Raw genomic sequence first — 25,284 nt, 5'->3', positions numbered from 1 at the left:
TTATGTGTATGGTGTATCCCTGGATTCATTGTTAAATCTATCTATCTATCTATCTATCTATCTACATATATAACTGAATCACTTGATTATACACCTGGAACTAACACAGTATTGTAAATCAACCAGAGTTCAATTTAAAAATCCAAAAAAATTTAAAAAGGAGTATCAAACTATCTGGTAGCATCAACATTACGTGGGGGTATAAAATATAAGATCTAGAAGAGGTTCAAGAATTTAAAAATTCATTAGGCTTGGATAAGCAGATAATTCCTCAAAGAGAAGAGCTGGGCCTTTAGGAGAAGGCTTTTGAGAGGGTAGAGAAGGGATTTTTGGCAGATATTTTGTAAAAGGTACAAAAACACAAATGTGAACAGTCTTTTCAGGGTATGGCTTATCTTAGAGCTTTTAGTTATGTGAGGATGTTGTTGGATAAAAAATGAAAAATGTTGAGATGATATTAGGGATTGATGGTAATGTGATATTTGGTTAGATAAATAAATGGAGACTTAACAGTGTTTATAGAATAGAAGGCTTAACATTGTTAAGAAGTCAGATGTCCCCATATTTATCTGTAGGTTCAAAGAAATACAATAAAAATCTCAGGAGACTTCTTTTTTTTCTTTTTTTTTGGTAGAAATTGACTATCTGGTTCCAAAATGCATATGGAAATGCAAAGGACCTAGAATAACAATTCTGAAAAAGAATAAAGTTAGAGGACTAACCTTACCTTTCTCAAGACTTACTACTAACTTCTGTAACCAAGGCCATGTGATACTGGTATGAAAATAGAAACAGAGATCAGTGAAGTAGAATAGAAAGTAAGGAAAGGATTGAGACAGATATAGTCAGGTGACTTTCAATAAAAGTGCCATGATAGGGCTTCCCTGGTGGCGCAGTGGTTGGGAGTCCACCTGCTGATGTGGGGGACGTGGGTTCGTGCCCCGGTCCAGGAGGATCCTGCGTGCCGTGGAGCGGCTGGGCCCGTGGGCCATGGCCGCTGGGCCTGTGTGTCCGGAGCCTGTGCTCCGCGGCAGGAGAGGCCATGGCAGTGAGAGGCCCACGTACCGCAAAAAAAAAAAAGTGCCATGATAATTCAGTGGTAAAATGTACAATCAATAAGTAGTCCTACAAGAATTAGATATCCAGTATTCTGTAATAACCTAAATGGGAAAAGAATTTGGAAAAGAATAGATACAGATTCAGTATATAACCGAATCACTTCACTGTACACCTGAAACTAACACAACATTGTTAATCAACTATACTCCAATATAAAGTAAAAATTAAAAAAGAATTAGATATCCATATGGAAAAACAAAAAATCTGAACCACAAACCTTACCTCACCCCATATACAAATTAACTCAAAATTAATCATAGGTCTAGACATAAGAGTTCAAACCATGAAATCTCTAAGAGAATACATAGGTGAAAATCTTTGTGTCCTACCATTAAGTAAAGATTTTTGAGACAGGACTCAAAGCATGGACCATCAAAGAAAAAACTGATAAACTGAACGTTATTAAAGTCAAAACTTTTGTTCTTTGAGAGGCACAGCTATGAAATGATAAAGGGAAGCTATATAGACAAGAAGAAAATATTTGTTAAACATTCATGTGAGGACTTGTGTCAAGAATATGAAGAACACTTATAACTGAATAACAAAAAGAACCACAACTCAATTTTAAAAATACAGATGAAAGATTTGAACGGTTATTTTGAAGAGAAAAATATATGAATGGTCAATAGCATATGAAAAAATGGTCAACATCATTCGTCATTAGAGACAGATTAAAACTGCAGTGAGATACCACATCTACTAGAATGGCTAAAGATAAGAATGCTGACAATATAAAATGTTAGCAAGGATGTGGAGAAATGGAACACTCCTACATAGCTTGTGGGAACATAAAATTTTACAGCCACTTAGGAAAACAGTTTGGCAGTTCTTTTAAAGTTTAAGTATACTTAACCTTTCAAGCCAGCAATTCTACTTGTTGGTATTTTCCGAGAAATGAAAATGTATGTCTACATAAACACTTATATGTGAATGGCAACTTTATTCATAATAGACAAAATTGAAAAACAAATGTCTATCCTGTGCTTTACTCCATACCTTCTGAATGAGAATTTTGGAGGAGGTGCAACTTGAGGAATCTTTTATTTTCAAAATTGCTCCATTCTTCCATTGCAGTTAGGCAGTTTGGGAACTAGTGCCCTAGACTATCCTATCCAGCATGGTATGGCCACTGCTAGCTCATACTGTACTTTTGTGCAAATTTGAAAAATATATCTCTCCCCTCCTCCCTCCTAGGCACTAATCTACTTTCTGTCTGTAGAGATTTGCTTCTTCTGGACATTTAATGTAAATGTAATCATATAACATGTGATCTTTTGTGATGACTTTTTTCACTAGTATACTATTTTCAAGGTTCATTCATGTTGTAGCACCTATCAAATTTCATTTCATCTTATTGCCAAATAATATTCCATTGAATGCATATGCCACATTTTGTTTATTCTGGCAGTTGATTGATATTTAGATTGTTTTTACTTTTTGGCTATCTTGAATAATGTTGCTTTGAACATTCACGTACAAATTTTGTGTGGCCATGATTTCATTTCTCTTGAGTATGTAGTTAGGAGTGGAATTTTGAGTCATATGGTAATGCTATGTTTAACCTTTTGGAGAACTGCTGGATGGTTTTCCAAAGCAACTGCATCATGTTATATTGCTACCAGTAATTTATGTGGGTTATAGTTTCTCTACATCTCATGAAAACTTGTAATCTTTTTTTTTAAATTGAAGTATAGTTGATTTACAATATTATAGTAGTTTCAGGTGTACAACATAGTGAATCAATATTTTTATAGGTTATGCTCCATTTAAAGTTACAATCTGTCTTTTTAAAAAAATTTTATTTTATACTGGAGTATAGTTGATTAACAATTTTGTGTTCAGTTTCAGGTACTACCTTTCTTTTGATCATAACCATCTTAGTAGGTGTGAAGAGGGGTCTTATTTTAGTTTTTATATTCCCCTGATGGCTAATGATGTTGAGCACCTTATTCGTATGCTTATTTGCCTTTTGTGAAACTTCTTTGGAGAAATACCTATTCAGATCCTTTGCTCACTTTTTGAAATTGAGGTATAATTGACATATAACATTATATTAGTTTCAGGTGTACAACATAATGATTTGATATTTGTATACACTGTGAAATGATCACCACAATAAGTCTAGTTAACATTCCATCACCAGATTTAGTTACAAAATTTATTTTCTTTTTTTTTTCTTGTGATGAGGACTTTTAAGATCTACTCCCTTGGCAGCTTTCAAATAGGCACTACAATATTATTAACTATAGTCACAATTCTGTACATTACATCCCCATGACATATTTATTTTATAGCTGGAGGTTGTATCATTTAACCCCCATCACCCAGTCTGCCCATCCACTATCCCCTACTCTCTGGCAACCACCAATCTGTTCTCTGTATCTGTGAGCTGGTGGATTTTCTTGTTTTGTTTGTTTGTTTTGTTTTTTAGATTCCACATGTAAGTGGGATCATATGGTATTGAATATTTTTCTTTGACTTATTTTTAAGTTGGGTTGTTTGTCTTTTTATTATTGGTTTGTAACTGTTCTTTATAATATTCTAGATACCAGCCCCATATAAGATATATGATATTTAAAATTTTTCTTCCAATCTATGAGTTACTGCAAATTAAAACCATGATAAATACCATTAGATACCTATTAGAATGGCCAAAACCTAAAATGCTATCAACATGAACGCTGATGAGAATGTGAAGTAAAAGGAGCTCTCATTCGTAATTTTGTGCTGTTATCATTTCAAACTGTACAAATGGCAAATGGCTTCTTAACTGTCTCATGATTTCAGTGTCTCTCTTCACAGTCCTTCTCTTCCTTTACCCCTAATGGAGGAACATATTAGCAGTTCTCAAATATATGAAGGGCTATCATGGAGAAAGGAATTGACTCGTTCTATGTAACTCTGGTAGTAGAAGAACTACACTCTTTTCTTCTAAATTATATTTTGAATAAATCCTTCAAAACTCAGTAAGTTTTGGGCTTCCCTGGTGGCGCAGCGGTTGAGAGTCCGCCTGCCGATGCAGGGGACACGGGTTCGTGCCCCAGTCCGGGAAGATCCCACATGCCGCGGAGCGGCTGGGCCCGTGAGCCATGGCCACTGAGCCTGCGCGTCCGGAGCCTGTGCTCCACAACGGGAGAGGCCACAACAGTGAGAGGCCCGCGTACCGCAAAAAAAAAAAAAGTTTTGTCAAAATGCAGCACATTTTATAGCATCTTTCTGGCCCCACATGGTATAAACCAAGGTAAATAAAAATCGCTTCTTTAAACCTTCCTCAACTTTCTCCACACACTCAAGTTTTGATCTTCATTATGTTCTTTCATATTCTAAAACAGGCTGATACTTTTGGACTAAATTGCTATTCATTCTCTTGAAAAACAGAAATTCATTCCATTACCTTACCTACTCATTTTTTTTTCTATCGCATTGCTGTTAGCATAGTCTTAATTACTCATTTTAAATTTAACTCATAGTCTACCTAACCACCTTTTAGAAGCAACCTTCACTCATAGATAGGAAGTTGATAATAATCACCTATCATACACAAGCAATTTAGCAGACTAACAAATACAATTTTCTACAGCCACATGTACTATTTTTACATATTCTTAAAGTGCAAGAATAAACACATTCATTAACATGATGCAAAGTTATAGTAACTTTGTAACATTTTAACATAAGGAGAGTTGTATATATTAAAAGCTTTATGACCAAGGTTTTGGAAATAACTAAGAATCTTGGAAATCATGTTTTAAGCTGACACTCTATAAAACATAATTACCATTGATATAAAAGTTTGTTAGTATTATGATTCAGTTTAGTTGAGCACAATTTTATATTTTTTATGCTTTTTAAACTTAATTTATCTGATCAGTATTTGTATCAGAATTTTAGGAAGTTCAGATTAACTGGTCTCTTCAGAAAAATACAAACCCACACCTTTACAAAATCATGGAGAAAACATAGATAGGTATTTTAAACCAAAATTATTTAGTTAGTCTTATTTGTCCAAAGACTGACTTTTATTACATGAACTTGGTCTCTTATACGAAAATACTTCTGAGCTTCTAGCAGAATCTCCAAGAAGGATTTTTTTTCTTAAACGTCTAGCACATTTAAACTCTCATTAGATACTAAAATATAAGATTTATGAAAGTGCTTATTATTCTCTATGAACCAATTAGATTATCGCTCCTTTAATTTAAGAGGCTTTATAATTTAGTTTATTAATACCCTTCTAAGTTAGGAACATACTTCATACGCACACAGTGAGATCATGGGTTCTCTCAATTACAGCAGCACAGAGAATTTGTAGCCTCAGTTCTGCAACTTCAGAAACAGGTTAAGTAATCCAAGAAACAAAAAACTCACTAGTCAAGATTCAAAGGGCTTTTTGCTTTCTAGTGTTCATGAATTTTTTTTAATGAAATAGTGTGAGATCACAAATAGACAAAGAAATTAAAGGATAGCAACTCAAATTCTTTATCTTCTCTTACATGGGAGATAACAGATCCCCATAATCCCATTAGAAGTCTCAAATGGGCAGATTATGAAGTTACACTCCCAGTCATTTCTTCTACCAGTGGGGAATTATTTATTGTTGTTGTTGTTGTTGATGTTGCTGTTATCTAGTACAAACTAGGTCCAGAACCAACATGGCCAAGAACCAAGAAAAAAGTCAAAAGTATTGAATTAGAAAAAAACATGATAGCAAAGATAAAGTTCTGTTGCTGCTTTAGACTAACTCTGGGGACCAAGCAAAAGTCCATGAAGGCATTTCTGTGGTAACACAATTGAATTAGTTTTGTGAATCCACTCTGGCCTCTTATGGAAACTCCAAAGCTATTACAGGCTAATATTCAGAGTTTAACAGATGACTTTCATAAATATAAAACGTACATGTATCAGACTTTATTCAACTCACTAATTAATGAGAGAACCAGTGAGATGGTAAGTGTGGTTCAAAGAACATTTTAGGAGTAGGTGTTTACATGCAAGTTAATAAAGTAATGTTAGAATAACATTGCTAAGATAGATACAAAGCCAGTTAATATTCTACAGGGAAATAAACCATGACCTATGGGATTATCTTTAATAACAGAAGAAAAGTATCTGATTTTATTTAGGACAAAAGTCTACAAATTAACGTTCTACTTTAGTATGTCTAAGACTTTTAATCAATTTTAAAAACAGTGGATCAATTAAAATACACTCCCCCAAATTATCCTTGGTTGGGCCTGTTTAATAATGTATGTACATGACATTGAAACAACATATTGCCTCTCCTTTGGTTTTTATTTCCAAGCTTTAAATAACTTTTCTTAATACATAGCAACAGCATGTGATATATACAACATCTGCTCAAGATAATTATAGTAGCAGTTAATTTTTATTGATGGGAAGAATCAATATGATAAAGATTCAGTTTTTCCCAAACTTATCTTAGAAATCAGTATAATTTTATTAAAACTCCAAAAAATGTTCTTAGAGAATTTGGCAAGTAAATCCAAAACAAACTATGAAAAGAAAAAGCCCAAGAAGAGCTCAGAAAATTTTGAAGACAATGAACTAGGTAAAGGGAATTACCCTATGAAATGTCAAAACTAATTATGAAACAATGTAAGTGTGCAAAAATAGACAGTCAAGTAGAAACCACATTGATGCACATTTGAAACCTGACAGGGGCAGCACTACAACTCAGTGGGTAAAAAGTGGACTATTAAATGTTGTTAACCCAATTGTTTATATACTTGGAAAAAATAAGAAGATTGTTAACACATATCATAATAAAAAATTATTTACAGGTGGATAACTAAAAATGCAGAAAAACAAAATTTAAGACCTTTAAAAGAAAATATAGAATGTTTTTATAACCTTGAGGCAGAAAGGGATTCCTTAAACAAAACACAAAAACTACCTAATATAAAGCCAAAATTAAAAATATGATTATATTTTTAAAAACTGTTCTTCTTAAAACCACCATTTCCCTCAAAAATGTGAAAAGATGAGCTACAGATTGGGCCAAAGATATTTGCAACATATTTAATTAAGAAAGTGTTAGTATACAAGATAAAGACATCTTATATAAATCTATGAGAAAAAACACTCAACAAAGATTGGTAAAAGGTTCTAACGGTTCTCAGAAGGGGACATTATGACTCATAAACTTACGAAAAAACATTGAACCGCACTATAATCGGGGAAATGCAATTAAAATCACATGATACCTTTTTACAATTATAAGTTTGGTGGTATTTAAAGGGTCTGAATATACCAAGTATTGGTGAGGGTGTGGAGAGACTCAGAACCTCTCTACAGTGCTGTTGGGAATTTGCACTGGTATAAGCATTTTGAACTGAAATGTGTCCGTTTGCCAAAGTTGAAAATGCCTGTGTTCTTTGATTCAGAAATTCTGTTTCTAGCTATATGTCCTGGAGAAACTCATACATGTACGTAAGGAGACATATGAAATTAGTTATTACATCAGTATTCATAATAGCTGAAATTCAAAACAATACAGTGCCCATCTGCAAAATAATGGATGAATATATTTTAGAATATTCATGAAAGATAATACTATATGCTTGCTAAAATGAACTAGCTAGGTTATCACTTATCAACTTCTGAATTAAGTTGGCTTCCTATTTAGACCTACCAGAACAGAGAATAAAAATACTGCCAATCCAAAAAATAAATTAATTAATTTAATTAAATTAAGTAAAATAAAATGAACTAGCTAGAATCGTATTTATAACCATGGATAAATCTCATATGTAATGTTGAGTGAAGAAAACTAAATTGTAGAAAGAGAGGTATATTTCATAATGTTTGAAAACTGCAGATGTACCCATATTGTGCCTCTTCATGTGTATGTATTATTTATATTTCAAAGCATCAGTAGAAAGGCTGAGCATCAAAATTAATGATAGTTACTTCTGTAGAAGCAGAGAAGGGAATAGAATTGAAGACAAATAATAAAGGGGCTTTGGCTTTTTTGTAATATTGTTTTTAGAAAAAAGTCTGACTCAAATATTGCAGTGCTGGGATTTGATAAAGTTGGGTGTTGGGTACATGAGTGTTTATTATCTAATTCCCTCTGCATTTCTCCATGATTGAAATACTTCATTTTGAGGAATAAAAAATGGTACATATAAAACATGTATATAACTTTAAAGGCATTATATGATAAACTACAATAATACTATATATAGCTCCTGGACATAAATAAATATACATACACACGCACATACACTCATGTATGTGCGTGTGTGTGTATATGTACATTTATATACGTGTGTATATCTATCTACCTATATAGATACACTTATGAGCATTACACATACACTTAACAAGCATTACATAATTCAAGTATACAACTTGAATTGGAAGGATTCCCTGCAATTCCTGGTGATATTTTTCCTTGGGGAGGAGAGGTGGGATGAGGGTTAGGTATGAGGCCCAAAGGGTATTTCAGTTGGCTCTGTTATGTTTTATGTGATTTATTATGGGCTAAAATATGGTTTAAATATGTCATCCATTAGCAGTTATCAATTCTTTGTGATAGGAGTATGGATGTTGGATAAACGGAATCTCTCCACTTATTGCTTATTTCTGTTTTTCAAAATAATTTTTAAAAAACATTAAGCTTTTGACTAAGATCTGGAACTTGGAGACAAATTTTGAATCAATAAGAGTATCTTGAAAATCAATTTTGTCAACTCATTTATTGGGAACGGTAATATATTATCGGAAAAACTAATTGTGGGTAATTTTTTCCCTCTTCCCAAAGAATACAAGTCAATGACCAGATTGTGGAAGTGGATGGAATCAGCTTGGTGGGTGTCACACAGAATTTTGCTGCAACAGTTCTCAGAAACACCAAGGGCAATGTCAGGTATGTGGCTTGAGATGTACAATTTGGTTACTTGATATTTTGTTGAATTTTAGTTTTCTCTCTAACTGTACCTATAATTACAGGAAGAATTTTATCTAAATACGAAAAACTTGCCTTTAGTTTAAAATTTTTCCTTCTTTATTGTAATTAGTTCATAAATGTAATTTAAAACTAAAAATTATAGTATTCTAGAAAGACACAAAGATATGAAGTGTACAGTGTGAATCAATATGGTTAATTACCAAGCTATGTTAGTTTGTCTTATTGCTAACATAGCAGTAATTTCTAGGAAGATAGAATTTCTCAATAAATATGAATTTAGACTCCAAATCCTTTCAATAAAACCAGTTATACAGTAAATTGAAATTGAAATGATGATACATATATCCAGTGATACATGTTACTAGACAAGCAGGCTGAATGATAAATCATTAACCTTAAAAGGTTAATAAATGCATTTTTAAATCTCTTTATTGTTTTAAAGAATCAGGAAGGACTAATCTTTGGTAAACTATAACTTTTCCAACTTAATAGGACAGAGGGTACATTATTTTGGACCTTAAATTTATATCTAACCCTGGGGTCCTGAAATTTGTAGCTTGGAAAACAAAGTAGTCCTGAGCCAACTAAGGTCAAGGTTTGAAATCCATTTTATTTGGTCACAGGGTACTTATTTTTTAATATAGTATTGCTTATGCCTTATACTTTTCCATAAATCCTATAAAGGAACACATAAGAGGATATTATTTACTGTGTGTAGTTATGAAAGTGTTATAGTGTTATCATCATCAAAATGAAACTGCCAAATATTCTGAAAATATCGATTAGTTAATATTGCTATAAAGAGAGTAACATTAGGATTTTATTGCAGCATATATATATATATATATATATTTTTTTTTTTTTTTTTTTTTCTTCCCCCGGCACGCAGACCTCTCACTGTTGTGGCCTCTCCCGTTGCGGAGCACAGGCTCCGGATGCCCAGGTTCAGAGGCCATGGCTCACGGGCCTAGCCGCTCCACGGCACATGGCATCTTCCCGGACCGGGGCACGAACCCGTGTGCCCTGCATCGTCAGGCAGACTCTCAACCACTGCGCCACCAGGGAAGCCCTATTGCAGCATATTTTATGTTGCACAAGCATGGGTTTAGGTTTTATAATTTAGGCTTTTTCAATTGGAAAACATCCTTTAACAATGAAAGGAGTGTTTAAAGAATACAACCTAAATGACTTCTATGGATGCTATTTTAATGCTTCAAGAATACCCGTCATCCTAAGAAAAGTATGTAAAATAATTGGAAAGAGTGCAGGGAAAACTGTCTGATGTACTCTCAGAGCTGCACGGGTGAGCCCCTCAGTAAATGTGATTGTCTCTGCAGAATTGCTGTCTGTTCTTGAGACAGCACTTCTCTGTGTCAGTGAAGAACTTGGTTTTGAAGCTGCTCATTACACTCTGCAGTGAATTTTAAAGTGAAATTAAGTAAGAAATATGTTCAACTTATAAGAACATTTCTCATTTGGAAAAAAGTTTGTGGTTTCATGAACTCATAGCCATCCCTTTCTTTCTGTTCATAATTTTGTGCTCATTTCAAGCCTTGTACAGATGGCGAATGGCTTAACTGTTTCATGATTTCAGTCTCTCTCTTTAATCTGTCCTTCTCATCCTTATCCCTAATGGAAGAACATAATAGCAGGTTTTAGGGCTATCATGGAAAAAGGAATCGACTCATTCTACATAAATCTAGTAGTAGAACTAAGACCTGTGGGTGGAAATAATAATTCTGCATTCGTTATGTCCCTCTCTTCTTTAGAAACCTTCAATGGCCCTCCATTCTGTGCAGAATCTAAGTTCTTATCCTGGTATTGAAAGTCTTTCATCCCGTCTTATCTCTTACCTCTCCCTATATTCATGCGCTAGTACAGTCTTACTAATGTAGTCATCATCCTTCAAACATGACTTGTGCATTATTGTTTTTGTGCCTTTCTATCATTCTTTCTGTTTAAAATACTGTCGTCTGGTTACAACCTACTTATCTTGAGGAACATATTTTAGCTCCTTTGCCCTTCAAGAAATCCTCCTTGATCTCCCTATCCCCTAGTGATTTCTTCATCCTGGTAACATTCATCATTCATACCACTTTTTTGACTTTGAGGTCACAGAACATTCCACTTTAATTTTTTAAAGGCATACATTTAATTTCCTCATTCACTTTGCAAAATCTTTATATCAAAATGGGACCCTAGGGCTTCCCTGGTGGCGCAGTGGTTGAGAGTCTGCCTGCCGATGCAGGGGACACGGGTTCGTGCCCCGGTCCGGGAGGATCCCACATGTCGCGGAGCGGCTGAGCCCATGAGCCATGGCCGCTGAGCCTGTGCGTCCGGAGCCTGTGCTCCGCAATGGGAGAGGCCACAGCAGTGAGAGGCCTGCGTACTGCAAAAAAAAAAAAAAAACAAGATCCAAAAACTAGACCCGAATTTTTAATGAATCATTTTAAACTGAGGGTTTAAAACATGTATGGTTCTATATTTTTTATTTATTGGTGAGCTAGCTATCACATTTAGTGGTTACTAAAATTTATTTTTTAAAAGGGATATGTGAAAAATCACTAAATTTAGTTTGAATTTTTCTAACTACTAAGCACAGATCTGGAAGGAATGTATGAAACTTATGGCTTTAAAGAGCCAGGAAGGGGAAAGATAAGAAACTAATAGTGTTAAGGAAATCGAAGCTGAGATTTGAATGTGATTATATTTTAAGTATTGGAGATAGATTTTTACATTTATTTCCTGGAAATGCATATGAAATTGGTGCCAGCATTTGGATATAAATCAAAATCACACAATGAAGTTCTTTTGACTTCACCCACACTTATAGAGAATCACTTTTTATCTGACCGTAGTCTGCTTTATTTTATTAAACTTTGAATTGTTACACCTGAATTTGTGAACTAATAGTACTAATGAAAACCTCCTTGGTGTGCCATTTTTGACACACCAGAGAAATTATAAGACCAGTATTTTAATATGATAACTTCCAAGGGCATATGTGTTTTTCAACCCTACATCTTTTATATGAGTTAAAGCATATTAGTCCACTGTGAGTAAGTGGTTCAGCTCAAACCAGGCTATATTCCTGGGGCATTAGAAGCCCAGGCCTGGCTGAAAGCATTGGAAAACCATTATTATTTCCTCAATTTTACTGATATCATTTAAAACTAAATAATCATAGTGAGATCTTGGTGAGTACTATGCTAACCATGTTAATTCCTTTAAGTAATTGATTAGGGAAAGGACTTACAGGACTCAAATAGTTTATACTCAGAAATGATATATCACAACAACAGCAGGAGAAAGATAAGCATTGAAGGAGTGGGCATGGAGGAATCAGACAGTCTTCATTATCATCCCTCCACTGGGTTTCACAGGACTTGTTGATCTCCAGATTTTAAACCACCATGGGCATGGGCGTGGTACCAAGAAGCCCAACTCTTTGTGTGGTACGGGACTCTCATAGTGTTGAGATTTCAGTTTCCCCCAAATCTGCAGATTAAAGCACAATCACAATGAAAATCTCAGCAGGCTTTTTTGGAGAAAGTAACATTTTTTTTTACAAAGAACAAAGTTGAAGGACTGCCACTGTCCGAAAACTACACTAGTTACAGCAGTCTGGTTTAAGCATAAGGATAAAAATATAGATTAATGGAACTGAATAGACAGTTCTAATATAGGCCTGATTTTTGACCAATGCACCAAGGTAATTCAATGGGGGGAATTATAGTCTTTTCAACAAAAGGTGGTGGAACAATTGGAAAACCACATTAAAAAAAAAAACAAAACTTGACCTTCATCCTACAGTGTGTACAAAAGTTAACTCAAGATTGATCATAGACCTTAGTGCAACAGCTGAAACCATAAAATTTCTAGAAAACAGGCAAAAATTTTATGATCTTGGGTTAATCAAAGATCTTTTAGGACACAAAAGCAAGAAATTTAAGAAAAAGAAATGATAAGTTAAACCATCAAAATTTAAAACATTTGTTTGAAAAATACCCTTAAAATAAAAAAGCAAGCTACTGACTAATATTTGCAAAACAATTATCTGATAAAGCACTGTTATTTAGAAGATATGAAGAACTCTTTATAATTCAATAAGAATATACATAACCCTGTTGAAAACCTGCAAATCAATTAACGAGAGACTTCACTGAGGAAGATATACAGTTAAGCTCATGAAATGCTGCTCAACACCATTAATCATTGGAGAAATGGAAATTAAATCCACAGTGAGGTACAACTACACACCCACTAGAATGGCTGAAATTTAAAAGACTGATACTACTGTGCATTGACAAGGATGTAGAGCAACTTTAATATAACATCCTTTCATTTCTGGTGGGAATGCAAAATAACACAGCCACTTTGCAGAACAGTTTGACAGGTTCTTATAAAGTTAAACTTACACTTATCATACCAGCCAGCAGTTCCACTCTTAGCTATTTACTCAAGAGCAGTAAAAACATGTATCTACCCAAAGTCTCATACTTGCATATTCTTAGGAGCTTTATTCAAAACAGCTCCAAACTGGAAACAACTCTAGTGTCCTTTAACTGATAAATGCATCTACAAATTGTATTATATTCCATACCATGAAATATTTCTTAGCAATACAAAGGAATGAGCTGCCAATATATTTAGCACCATGTATGACTCTCAAAACTATTATATTGAGTAAGAAGCCAGACACAAAAGGCTTTACACTGCTTGAATCCATTTAAACTGCAAAGAAGAAAGAGGGAACATTTTTGGGGTGACAGAATATTCTATATTGTGGTTATTGTGTTTGTTATACAACTGTATATATATTTGTCAAAACATATAATACAATTTAAATTTGGTAAATTTTGTTGTATATAAACTTGACCTCAGTAAAACTGATTCTTAAAATATGTGATAATAGTTAAAATTAACTTAAAAAGTGCTATGCTAACTAATTATATTGAGGTGATGGTGATTTGGGAAGGAGTATCATGTTTCTTTAAGAAAGGCAGATGTAGTCAAACAATTTCATTAACAATATGTAGATTTTATTGTGCTGTATACTTTTATTTTTAAAATATTTTGTTATTGGGTTTTTACCAGAAAAAAATATATCTATATAAAATTCTTTATTATGTATGGACACTTTTCCTTATTCAAACATAGACTTGCAACGTAACTTTTAAGAACTCATGTTTTTGGGCCTGTAGCTTTAAGTGGGACCTTAACTATCTTATTTACTACTATGTGCCTGGCATAATTGGTGTACGTATTGTTGCATAACATATTACTCCCAAATTTAGCAACTTGAAACAGCAACTTTTTTTATCTCAGTTTCTGTGATCCACTTCCCCGCTTTCTCATGAGAGCCTCTCTACAGGGATGCCTCACAACATGGAAACTAGATTCCCCAGAGGGAGCGAGGCAAGGGAGTAGCCAAGATGCAATCTGCCATCTTTTCATAGAGCCGAAGTGACATTCCATCAGTTCTGTATTTTATTTGATAAAAGTGAGTCAACAAGTCCATCCCACACTCAACGGGAGAGAATTACACAAGACATAAATATAAGAATACAGAGATTACTTGAATACATCTTAGAGGCTGACTATTATTTAGTGATCAGTAATTAGTTGGATGGATGGACGGACAGATGGATAGACAGGCAGACGGATTAATGTTATACCATAATACAATTTATGTTTAACGTTGCATACCTTATCTTAAGAACCCTGAAAACCTTGAGACTATTTAAGAAAGACTGACCTTTGGATGGTGAGAGATCTAAACATTTTTCCTTCTATACATAAAAGATTATACAAACTTTTGCCTAAAATATAGAAAAATTTTAAAAGACATGGTAACAATTGTCAAGCATTTGAAAGAGTGAACTCTGGAACAAGGATGAGTTGTTGTTTTTAACTCCAGACAGCCTTCCTAGTACTGAAAGGCAGCTGTTATAGGAAAGTGATGCTATAGAAGAGATTGTGCTTCAGTATGAGAAATTTCTAATAAATTTTATGTTTGCTCTTCAGTGCTGTTCACATTAAACTTTAAATGCTTTCTGAAAAGTACCTGCTACTTGTGCTCAATCACTAAGCACTCATGCTTTTATCCCCAGTGAATGTATTTAACAACTTTCTGACATCAAGTCATATAACACTTCTGGAGGTCAGGATTTTATAGGAACTATAGTTACACACAATAGAAAATAAATTAATCTGAGGGTCTTAAATATTCCTCTGTCCTTTTTGGAAGAGGTTATTGATATTCAAAAGAAAATATAAGTGAATGATAAGTGACTTTTTTATAGCTATGCTCATGTTTATTTTGGATTCACCCCTGGGCATGTAATTTCTAAGTATGGAAGTTTTAAAATATTTTTCTTTATGTAATGTCATTGGTGTATTTGAGATCTCTATTGAAATGCATTGAATATTGAAATGTTTTCACTTTATTCACATCATTTTAATAAGAATTTTTGTCACCATTACAACACAAGGGGAAATTGAGAGTTTCACTTTTTAACAGAGCCTTGGTTTTGTGGTTGGGTGTAATGGAGTGTCATACATAATGGAGGGTGGTGAGGGTATTATCATGTTCATGGAAATCATGAGTCATTGTGGATTTTGTACTTACATTACTCCTAAGACTATATCCCCTTTCCCTCAGATAAGAGGAGCAGCCACTCTAAAGTTGGGACCGTGGATAATAAAAGTTTACTCTCATATATATGAGAATAGTCAGCAACAACTAGTGATAGGAAGAAGATTAAAGACAGTGGGGATTTCAGAAAACTACTTAAAGGGGACTTTGGCTTAATGAGATGTTTTCTGGTGTCACTATGTACAGATTAACATTCTCAAAAAATCCTTTTTAGTATTTTTGTGTGTAAACGTTTAAACCTGAGACATCAGAGCTAACTATTAAATAGAGAAATGTCATTTCTTGAAAGGACGTAGCATTTTAGAAAATATATAGTCCTTGACGTAGCATAAGTTAGGCAATGTTTTTTAAATAATCCAACTACTTTTTTTTCTTACATTGAACTATAGTGTAGAAAGAAGTTCTTTATAATCAGAGTTGGGTTAGATACAAAATTCATTTCCAGGAACTAAGGCTTACAATTAGGTTTAAATATTTCAGATCTGTCTTTTAAAAGCAAACATTTTTAGATGAATTTTAAAATTTTTAAATGCTAAATATATAGTACATTAATCTAGATGCCAATATGGAAAGGAAACATATGTAAGAGTCTTCAAGTATAAGAAAGAGGGAAAAGCCTGGTTGTGCAGAACTTCAGCCTCTGAATACAATCAGCAACTTTAGTGAAGGGAGATGGATATACTTTTGCCACCATTGCTCAGTAAAATTAAGTTAAATATTTTAAAAGCTATCAAGTTCACACCGTAAGATGTCATCAAATATAGAAAAAAATGAGTTTTTACCAAAATGTTTAAAAGCACCATGTGATCTTGTGATCCAAGCCTGAAGTAAAATGATAATAGGTCTTGTGCATCTAGTTTTCTTTTTATTATTAAGGTTTTTTGCATATGATAAGTATTTGTTTATAGAATATTTGAATGAAAGAATTGATTTTATTAGAACTAATAACTATATCCTGATTTAGCTTTTCCTTTTTTAGATTAGCTTAATTCCACATTTATAATTAAAAAGTTTTGATGTCATAATAAGTGCCATTTTTGACTAATGTATCACTTTTATTGGAATAACTTATATCGGAAAAACAGACACTCATAAATCATCATTTTTCAACATAACCTCTCACATCATTCTTTATGACTACAATTCAGCAAATTGTAAATGGGATTTTATACTTGTTTGTTTTTGTTTGACAGCTCACCAGAGAATTCAATAAACTAATCAAATGAATTCCATATAATCTCGTCATCTAAACTCCAAAGGACAGTACGTGGACATTGCTTTGTCTTATAATCGATGAAAAGAAAAGGAAAAACTGATCTATCTGCCTTTGCCTATTTTATCTCAGCCTGAGGGGCAGAGGAGACAGTTCTTTGTAAAATAATTCATGTTGAAATGCATGATTGTTTTAAACACTAGAAACAAGCCATGCTGTAAAAACATAAACCCTAGTTATAGATTTTGTTTTTTTTTTAAATTTTTTTTTTTCTGCAAGGTTCTACTCAAATGCCACAGTCTTTTCTTTTTTTTTTATTTTTTATTTATTTATTTATTTTTTTTAAACATCTTTATTGGAGTATAATTGCTTTACAATGGTATGTTAGTTTCAGCTTCACAACAAAATGAATCAGTTATATATACACATATGTTCCCATATCTCTTCCCGCTTGCGTCTCCCTCCCTCCCACCCTCCCTATCCCACCCCTCCAGGCGGTCACAAAGCACCGAGCTGATCTCCCTGTGCTATGCGGCTGCTTCCCACTAGCTATCTACCTTACGTTTGGTAGTGTATATATGTCCATGCGTCTTTATCGCTTTGTCACCGTTTACCCTTCCCCCTCCCCATAGCCTCAAATCCATTCTCTAGTAAGTCTGTGTCTTTATTCCTGTTTCACCCCTAGGTTTTTCATGACATTTTTTTTTCCTTAAAGTCCATATATATGTGTTAGCATGTGGTATTTGTCTCTCTCTTTCTGACTTACTTCACTCTGTATGACAGACTCTAGGTCTATCCACCTCATTACAAATAGCTCAATTTCGTTTCTTTTTATGGCTGAGTAATATTCCATTGTATATATGTGCCACGTCTTCTTTATCCATTCATCCAATGATGGACACTTAGGTTGTTTCCATCTCTGGGCTATTGTAAATAGAGCTGCAATGAACATTTTGGTACATGACTCTTTTTGAATTATGGTTTTCTCAGGGTATATGCCCAGTAGTGGGATTCCTGGGTCATATGGTAGTTCTATTTGCAGTTTTTTAAGGAACCTCCACACTGTTCTCCACAGTGGCTGTATCAATTTACATTCCCACCAACAGTGTAAGAGGGTTCCCTTTTCTCCACACCCTCTCCAGCATTTATTGTTTCTAGATTTTTTGATGATGGCCATTCTGACTGGAGTGAGATGATATCTCATTGTAGTTTTGACTTGCATTTCTCTAATGATTAATGATGTTGAGCATTCTTTCATGTGTTTGTTGGCAGTCTGTATATCTTCTTTGGAGAAATGTCTATTTAGGTCTTCTGCCCATTTTTGGATTGGGTTGTTTGTTTTTTTGTTATTGAGCTGCATGAGCTGCTTGTAAATTTTGGAGATTAATCCTTTGTCAGTTGCTTCATTTGCAAATATTTTCTCCCATTCTGAGGGTTGTCTTTTGGTCTTGTTTATGGTTTCCTTTGCTGCGCAAAGGCTTTTAAGCTTCATTAGGTCCCATTTGTTTATTTTTGTTTTTATTTCCATATCTCTAGGAGGTGGGTCAAAAAGGATCTTGCTGTGATTTATGTCATAGAGTGTCCTGCCTATGTTTTCCTCTAAGAGTTTGATAGTTTCTGGCCTTACATTTAGGTCTTTAATCCATTTTGAGCTTATTTTTGTGTATGGTGTTAGGGAGTGATCTAATTTCATACTTTTACATGTAGCTGTCCAGTTTTCCCAGCACCACTTATTGAAGAGGCTGTCCTTTCTCCACTGTACATTCCTGCCTCCTTTATCAAAGATAAGTTGACCATATGTGCGTGGGTTTATCTCTGGGCTTTCTATCCTGTTCCATTGATCTATATTTCTGTTTTTGTGCCAGTACCATACTGTCTTGATTACTGTAGCTTTGTAGTAGAGTCTGAAGTCAGGGGGCCTGATTTCTCCAGCTCCGTTTTTCATTCTCAAGATTGCTTTGGCTATTCGGGGTCTTTTGTGTTTCTATACAAATTGTGAAATTTTTTGTTCTAGTTCTGTGAAAAATGCCAGTGGTAGTTTGATAGGGATTGCATTGAATCTGTAGATTGCTTTGGGTAGTAGAGTCATTTTCACAATGTTGATTCTTCCAATACAAGAACATGGTATATCTCTCCATCTGTTTGTATCATCTTTAATTTCTTTCATCAGTGTCTTATAATTTTCTGCATACAGGTCTTTTGTCTCCTTAGGTAGGTTTATTCCTAGATATTTTATTCTTTTTGTTGCAATGGTAAATGGGAGTGTTTTCTTGATTTCAGTTTCAGATTTTTCATCCTTAGTGTATAGGAATGCCAGAGATTTGTGCATTAATTTTGTATCCTGCTACTTTACCAAATTTATTGATCAGCTCTAGTAGTTTTCTGGTAGCATCTTTAGGATTCTCTATGTATAGTATCATGTCATCTGCAAAGAGTGACAGCTTTACTTCTTCTTTTCCGATTTGGATTCCTTTTATTTCCTTTTCTCCTCTGATTGCTGTGACTAAAACTTCCAAAACTATGTTGAATAAGAGTGGTGAGAGTGGGCAACCTTGTCTTGTTCCTGATCTTAGTCGAAATGCTTTCAGTTTTTCACCACTGAGGATGATGTTGGCTGTGGCTTTGTCATATATGGCCTTTATTTCCATAGAGGAAAGTTCCCTCTATGCCTACTTTCTGCAGGGTTTTTATCATAAATGGGTGTCGAATTTTGTCAAAAGCTTTCTCTGCATCTATTGAGATGATCATATGGTTTTTCTCCTTCAATTTGTTAATATGGTGTATCACGTTGATTGATTTGTGTGTATTGAAGAATCCTTGCATTCCTGGAATAAACCCCACTTGATCATGGTGTATGATCCGTTTAATGTTCTGTTGGATTCTGTTTGCTAGTATTTTGCTAGTATTTTGTTGAGGATTTTTGCCTCTATGTTCATCAGTGATATTGGCCTGTAATTTTCTTTCTTTGTGACATCCTTGTCTGGGTTTGGTATCAGGGTGATGGTGGCCTCGTAGAATGAGTTGGGGAGTGTTCCTCCCTCTGCTATATTTTGGAAGAGTTTGAGAAGGATTGGTGATAGCTCTTCTCTAAATGTTTGGTAGAATTCGCCTGTGAAGCCATCTGGTCCTGGGCTTTTGCTTGTTGGAAGATTTTTAATCACAGTTTCAATTTCAGTGCTTGTGATTGGTCTGTTCATATTTTCTATTTCTTCCTGATTCAGTCTTGGCAGGTTGTGCCTTTCTAAGAATTCGTCCATTTCTTCCAGGTTGTCCATTTTATTGGCATAGAGTTGCTTGTAGTAATCTCTCATGATCTTTTGTATTTCTGCAGTGTCAGTTGTTACTTCTCCTTTTTCATTTCTAATTCTATTGATTGGTGTCTTCTCCCTTTTTTTCTTGATGAGTCTGGCTAATGGTTTATCAATTTTGTTTATCCTTTCAAAGAACCAGCTTTTAGTTTTATTGATCTTTGCTATCGTTTCCTTCATTTCTTTTTCATTTATTTCTGATCTGATTTTTATGATTTCTTTCCTTCTGCTACCATTTGGGTTTTTTTGTTCTTCTTTCTCTAATTGCTTTATGTGCAAGGTTAGGTTGTTTATTCGAGATGTTTCCTGTTTCTTAAGGTAGGATTGTATTGCTATAAACTTCCCTCTTAGAACTGCTTTTGCTGCATCCCATAGATTTTGAGTCGTCGTGTCTCCATTGTCATTTGTTTCTAGGTATTTTTTGATTTCCTCTTTGATTTCTTCAGTGATCACTTCGTTATTAAGTCGTGTATTTTTTAGCCTCCATGTGTTTGTATTTTTTACAGATCTTTTCTTGTAATTGATGTCTAGTCTCATAGCGTTGTGGTCGGAAAAGATACTTGATACAATTTCAATTTTCTTAAATTTACCAAGGCTTGATTTGTGACCCAAGATATGATCTATCCTGGAGAATGTTCCATGAGCACTTGAGAAAAATGTGTATTCTGTTGTTTTTGGATGGAATGTCCTATAAATATCAATTAAGTCCATCTTGTTTAATGTATCATTTAAAGCTTGTGTTTCCTTATTTATTTTCATTTTGGATGATCTGTCCATTGGTGAAAGTGGGGTGTTAAAGTCCCCTACTATGAATGTGTTACTGTCGATTTCCCCTTTTATGGCTGTTAGTATTTGCCTTATGTATTGAGGCGCTCCTATGTTGGGTGCATAAATATTTACAATTGTTATATCTTTTTCTTGGATCGATCCCTTGATCATTATGTAGTGTCCTTCTTTGTCTCTTCTAATAGTCTTTATTTTAAAGTCTTTTGTCTGATATGAGAATTGCTACTCCAGCTTTCTTTTGGTTTCCATTTGCATGAAATACCTTTTTCCATCCCCTTACTTTCAGTCTGTATGTGTCTCTAGGTCTGAAGTGGGTCTCTTGTAGACAGCAAATATATGCGTCTTGTTTTAGTATCCATTCAGCCAATCTGTGTCTTTTGGTGGGAGCATTTAGTCCATTTACGTTTAAGGTAATTATCGATACGTATGTTCCCATTCCTATTTTCTTAATTGTTTTGGGTTCGTTATTGTAGGTCTTTTCCTTCTCTTGTGTTTCTTGCCTAGAGAAGTTCTTTTATCAGTTGTTGTAGAGCTGGTTTGGTGGTGCTGAACTCTCTCAGCTTTTGCTTGTCTGTAAATGTTTTAATTTCTCCATCAAATCTGAATGAGATCGTTGCTGGGTAGAGTAATCTTGGTTGCAGGTTTTTCTCCTTCATCACTTTAAATATGTCCTGCCAGTCCCTTCTGGCTTGCAGAGTTTCTGCTGAAAGATCAGCTGTTAACATTATGGGGATTCTCTTGTGTGTTATTTGTTGTTTTTCCCTTGCTGCTTTTAATATGTTTTCTTTGTATTTAATTTTTGACAGTTTGATTAATATGTGTTTGGGCGTGTTTCTCCTTGGATTTATCCTGTATGGGACTCGCTGTGCTTCCTGGACTTGATTAACTATTTCCTTTCCCGTATTAGGGAAGTTTTTAACTATAATCTCTTCAAATATTTTCTCAGTCCCTTTCTTTTTCTCTTCTTCTTCTGGAACCCCTATAATTCGAATGTTGGTGCGTTTAATGTTGTCCCAGAGGTCTCTGAGACTGTCCTCAGTTCTTTTCATTCTTTTTTCTTTATTCTGCTCTGCAGTAGTTATTTCCACTATTTTATCTTCCAGGTCACTTATCCATTCTTCTGCCTCAGTTATTCTGCTATTGATCCCATCTAGAGTATTTTTCATTTCATTTATTGTGTTGTTCATCATTGTTTGTTTCATCTTTAGTTCTTCTAGGTCCTTGTTAAATGTTTCTTGCATTTTGTCTATTCTATTTCCAAGATTTTGGATCATCTTTTTATCATTATTCTGAATTGTTTTTCAGGTAAACTGCCTATTTCCTCTTCATTTGTTAGGTCTGGTGGGTTTTTATCTTGCTCCTTCATCTGCTGTGTGTTTTTCTGTCTTCTCATTTTGCTTATCTTACTGTGTTTGGGGTCTCCTTTTTGCAGGCTGAAGGTTCGTAGTTCCTGTTGTTTTTAGTGTCTGTCCCCAGTGGCTAAGGTTGGTTCAGTGGGTTGTGTAGGCTTCCTGGTGGAGGGGACTAGTGCCTGTGTTCTGGTGGATGAGGCTGGATCTTGTCTTTCTGGTGGGCAGGTCCACGTCCGGTGGTGTGTTTTGGGGTGTCTGTAGACATATTATGATTTTAGGCAGCCTCTCTGCTAATGGGTGGGGTTGTGTTCCTGTCTTGCTAGTTGTTTGGCATAGGATGAGTGAAGCTGGGTGCTGGCGTTGAGATGGAGATCTCTGGGAGATTTTCGCCTTTTGATATTATGTGCAGCTAGGAGGCCTCTTGTGGACCAGTGTCTTGAAGTTGGCTCTCCCACGTCAGAGGCACAGCACTGACTCCTGGCTGTAGCACCAAGAGCCTTTCATCCACACGGCTCCTTAATTTAGGATGATTCGTTGTCTATTCATGTATTCCACAGATGCAGGGTTCATCAGATTGATTGTGGAGCTTTAATCCGCTGCTTCTGAGGCTGCTGGGAGAGATTTCCCTTTCTCTTCTTTGTTCTCACAGCTCCCAGTGGCTCAGCTTTGGATTTGGCCCCGCCTGTGCGTGTAGGTCGCTGGAGGGTGTCTGTTCGCTCAGACTAGACAGGGTTAAAGGAGCCGCTGATTCGGAGGCTCTGGCTCACTCAGGCCGGGGAGGGGGGGGGGGTGGGGAGGGGGGGGGTAGGGAGGGTCACGGAGTGCAGGGCGGGCCTGCAGCGGCAGAGGCCGGCGTGACGTTGCACCAGCCTGAGGTGCGCCGTGCGTTCTCCCGGGGGAGTTGTCCCTGGATCCCGGGACCCTGGCAGTGGCGGGCTGCACAGGCTCCCCGGAAGGGGTTGTGGATAGTGACCTGTGTTCGCACACAGGCTTCTTGGTGGCGGCAGCAGCGGCCTTAGCATCTCATGTCTGTCTCTGGGGTCCACACTTTTAGCCGCGGCTCGCGCCCGTCTCTGGAGCTCCTTTAAGCAGCGTTCTTAATCCCCTCTCCTCGGGCACCAGGATATAAAGAGGGAAGAAAAAGTCTCTTGCCTCTTCGGCAGGTCCAGACTTTTCCCTGGACTCCCTCCTGGCTAGCGGCGGTGCACTAATGCCCTGCAGGCTGTGTTCACGCCGCCAACCCCAGTCCTCTCCCGGCGCTCTGACTGAAGCCGGAACCTCAGCTCCCAGCCCCGCCCGCCCCGGCAGGTGAGCAGACAAGCCTCTCGGCTGGTGAGTGCCGGTCGGCCCTGATCCTCTGTGCTGGAATCTCTTCTTTGCCCTCCGCACCCCTGTTGCTGTGGTCTCCTCCGTGGCTCCAAAGCTCCCCCACTCCGCCACCCGCAGTCTCCACCCTCGAAGGGGCTTCCTAGTGTGTGGACACTTCTCCTCCTTCACAGCTCCCTCCCGCTGGTGCAGGACCCGTCCCTATCCTTTTGTCTCTGTTTATTTTTTTCTTTTGCCCTAACCAAGTACGTGGGGGGTTTCTTGCCTTTTGGGAGGTCTGAGGTCTTCTGCCAGCGTTCAGTAGGTGTTCTGTAGGAGTTGTTCCACGTGTAGATGTATTTCTGGTGTATCTGTGGGGAGGAAGGTGATCTCGTCTTACTCTTCCGCCATCTTCCCGGAAGTGGACCCATCAATGGGCTTTTTAAATGAAATTGGCAAGCTGGTTGTAAAAGTTATATAGCACGTTAGATAACTTAGAATAGTCAAAATAATTTTGAAAAAGATATACATAGTTGGATAACTCATAGCACCTAGTTTCACGATTTACTATATAGTAATCAAGGCAGTGTGGTATTGGTACAAGGATAAATACATCAATGGAACAGATTGGCAAGTCCAAAAATCAGCACACAAGTACATGGTCAATTGATTTGCAACAAATGTCCCTGAGTAATTCAAGTGGTGGTAATGAATAGTCTTTTTAAGAAATGGTATGGAAACAACTGGTTACTCATTTGGAAAATAATGAAATTCCCCCCTTACCAAGCATCATGCATGAAAATTAGTTTGAAAGATTTTGCATACCTAATAAAAAATCAAAACGTTAACCAGAAAAATGGGAGAAAAATCTCAGCAATATTAAATCAGGAAAAGATTTCTTAGGTAGGAAACACAAGGCACAATCTTTTAAAAAGCGATAAATTGGACTTCCTTGAAAGACATAATTAAGAAGATGAAAAAGCAAGGCACAGATTGAGAGAAGATAATAAACATATGCATATATGATTTGTGTGCATGTATGTATCTGTGTATGTGTATGTATCTATAACATTTATAGATAAGGATATATATCCAGAATATATAAACAGTTATTATAACTCAATAATTAGTAATTTCCCAAAGGAAAATAACTCAGATGATAAATGAACACCCAAGCATAATTTCAAAAGTCCTGTTTGAAACTACATAAAAATATTTCTAAAAAGACATTTAATTACTAACATCCAAGTATAAAAATTTTGACCTTTAGTGAATTTGTACAGAGAATGGTACAGTATTTCATTTAAAATTGTAATTGAAAATAGCAACATATTATAATCAGAGGAAATCATCATTTAAGCATAGAAGCAAGATTAAACAGTTACATCCAAAATAATGAAGTTAAATAATATATGGAAACTATATCATGGAGACATATTATTTGTATTTTTAGAAAAATAGAACCATATATTAGTGTGAAAAGATGTTAAAAAGTGAATATTAATTTGTTGAGGAAGAAACATAGGATCAATGAGGGTGTATCATAAGTGACTAGCTGGCAATAAGTAAATGGCTTTCCTGTTTTTTTCTTTATACTTATAGGAATTAGT

At 35.6% G+C, this 25,284-nt stretch overlaps 1 protein-coding gene across 1 annotated transcript in view; it reads left to right on the top strand.

Moving 5' to 3' along the window:
- PPP1R9A (protein phosphatase 1 regulatory subunit 9A) overlaps window positions 1–25,284 on the top strand; it is a 316,728-nt gene that overhangs the window by 190,451 nt on the left and 100,993 nt on the right. Inside the window, exon 5 of the mRNA XM_073809700.1 lies at window positions 8,906–9,010. Within this exon, the coding sequence (XP_073665801.1) occupies window positions 8,906–9,010 (105 nt within the window). The remainder of the gene's footprint in view (window positions 1–8,905; window positions 9,011–25,284) is intronic.

This window comes from Tursiops truncatus, chromosome 9 (genome assembly GCF_011762595.2).
Source record: "Tursiops truncatus isolate mTurTru1 chromosome 9, mTurTru1.mat.Y, whole genome shotgun sequence".
NCBI classification, from domain to species: domain Eukaryota; kingdom Metazoa; phylum Chordata; class Mammalia; order Artiodactyla; family Delphinidae; genus Tursiops; species Tursiops truncatus.
Note: the sequence above shows the minus strand (reverse complement) of the source record. Positions and strands in the feature narration are given on the sequence as shown.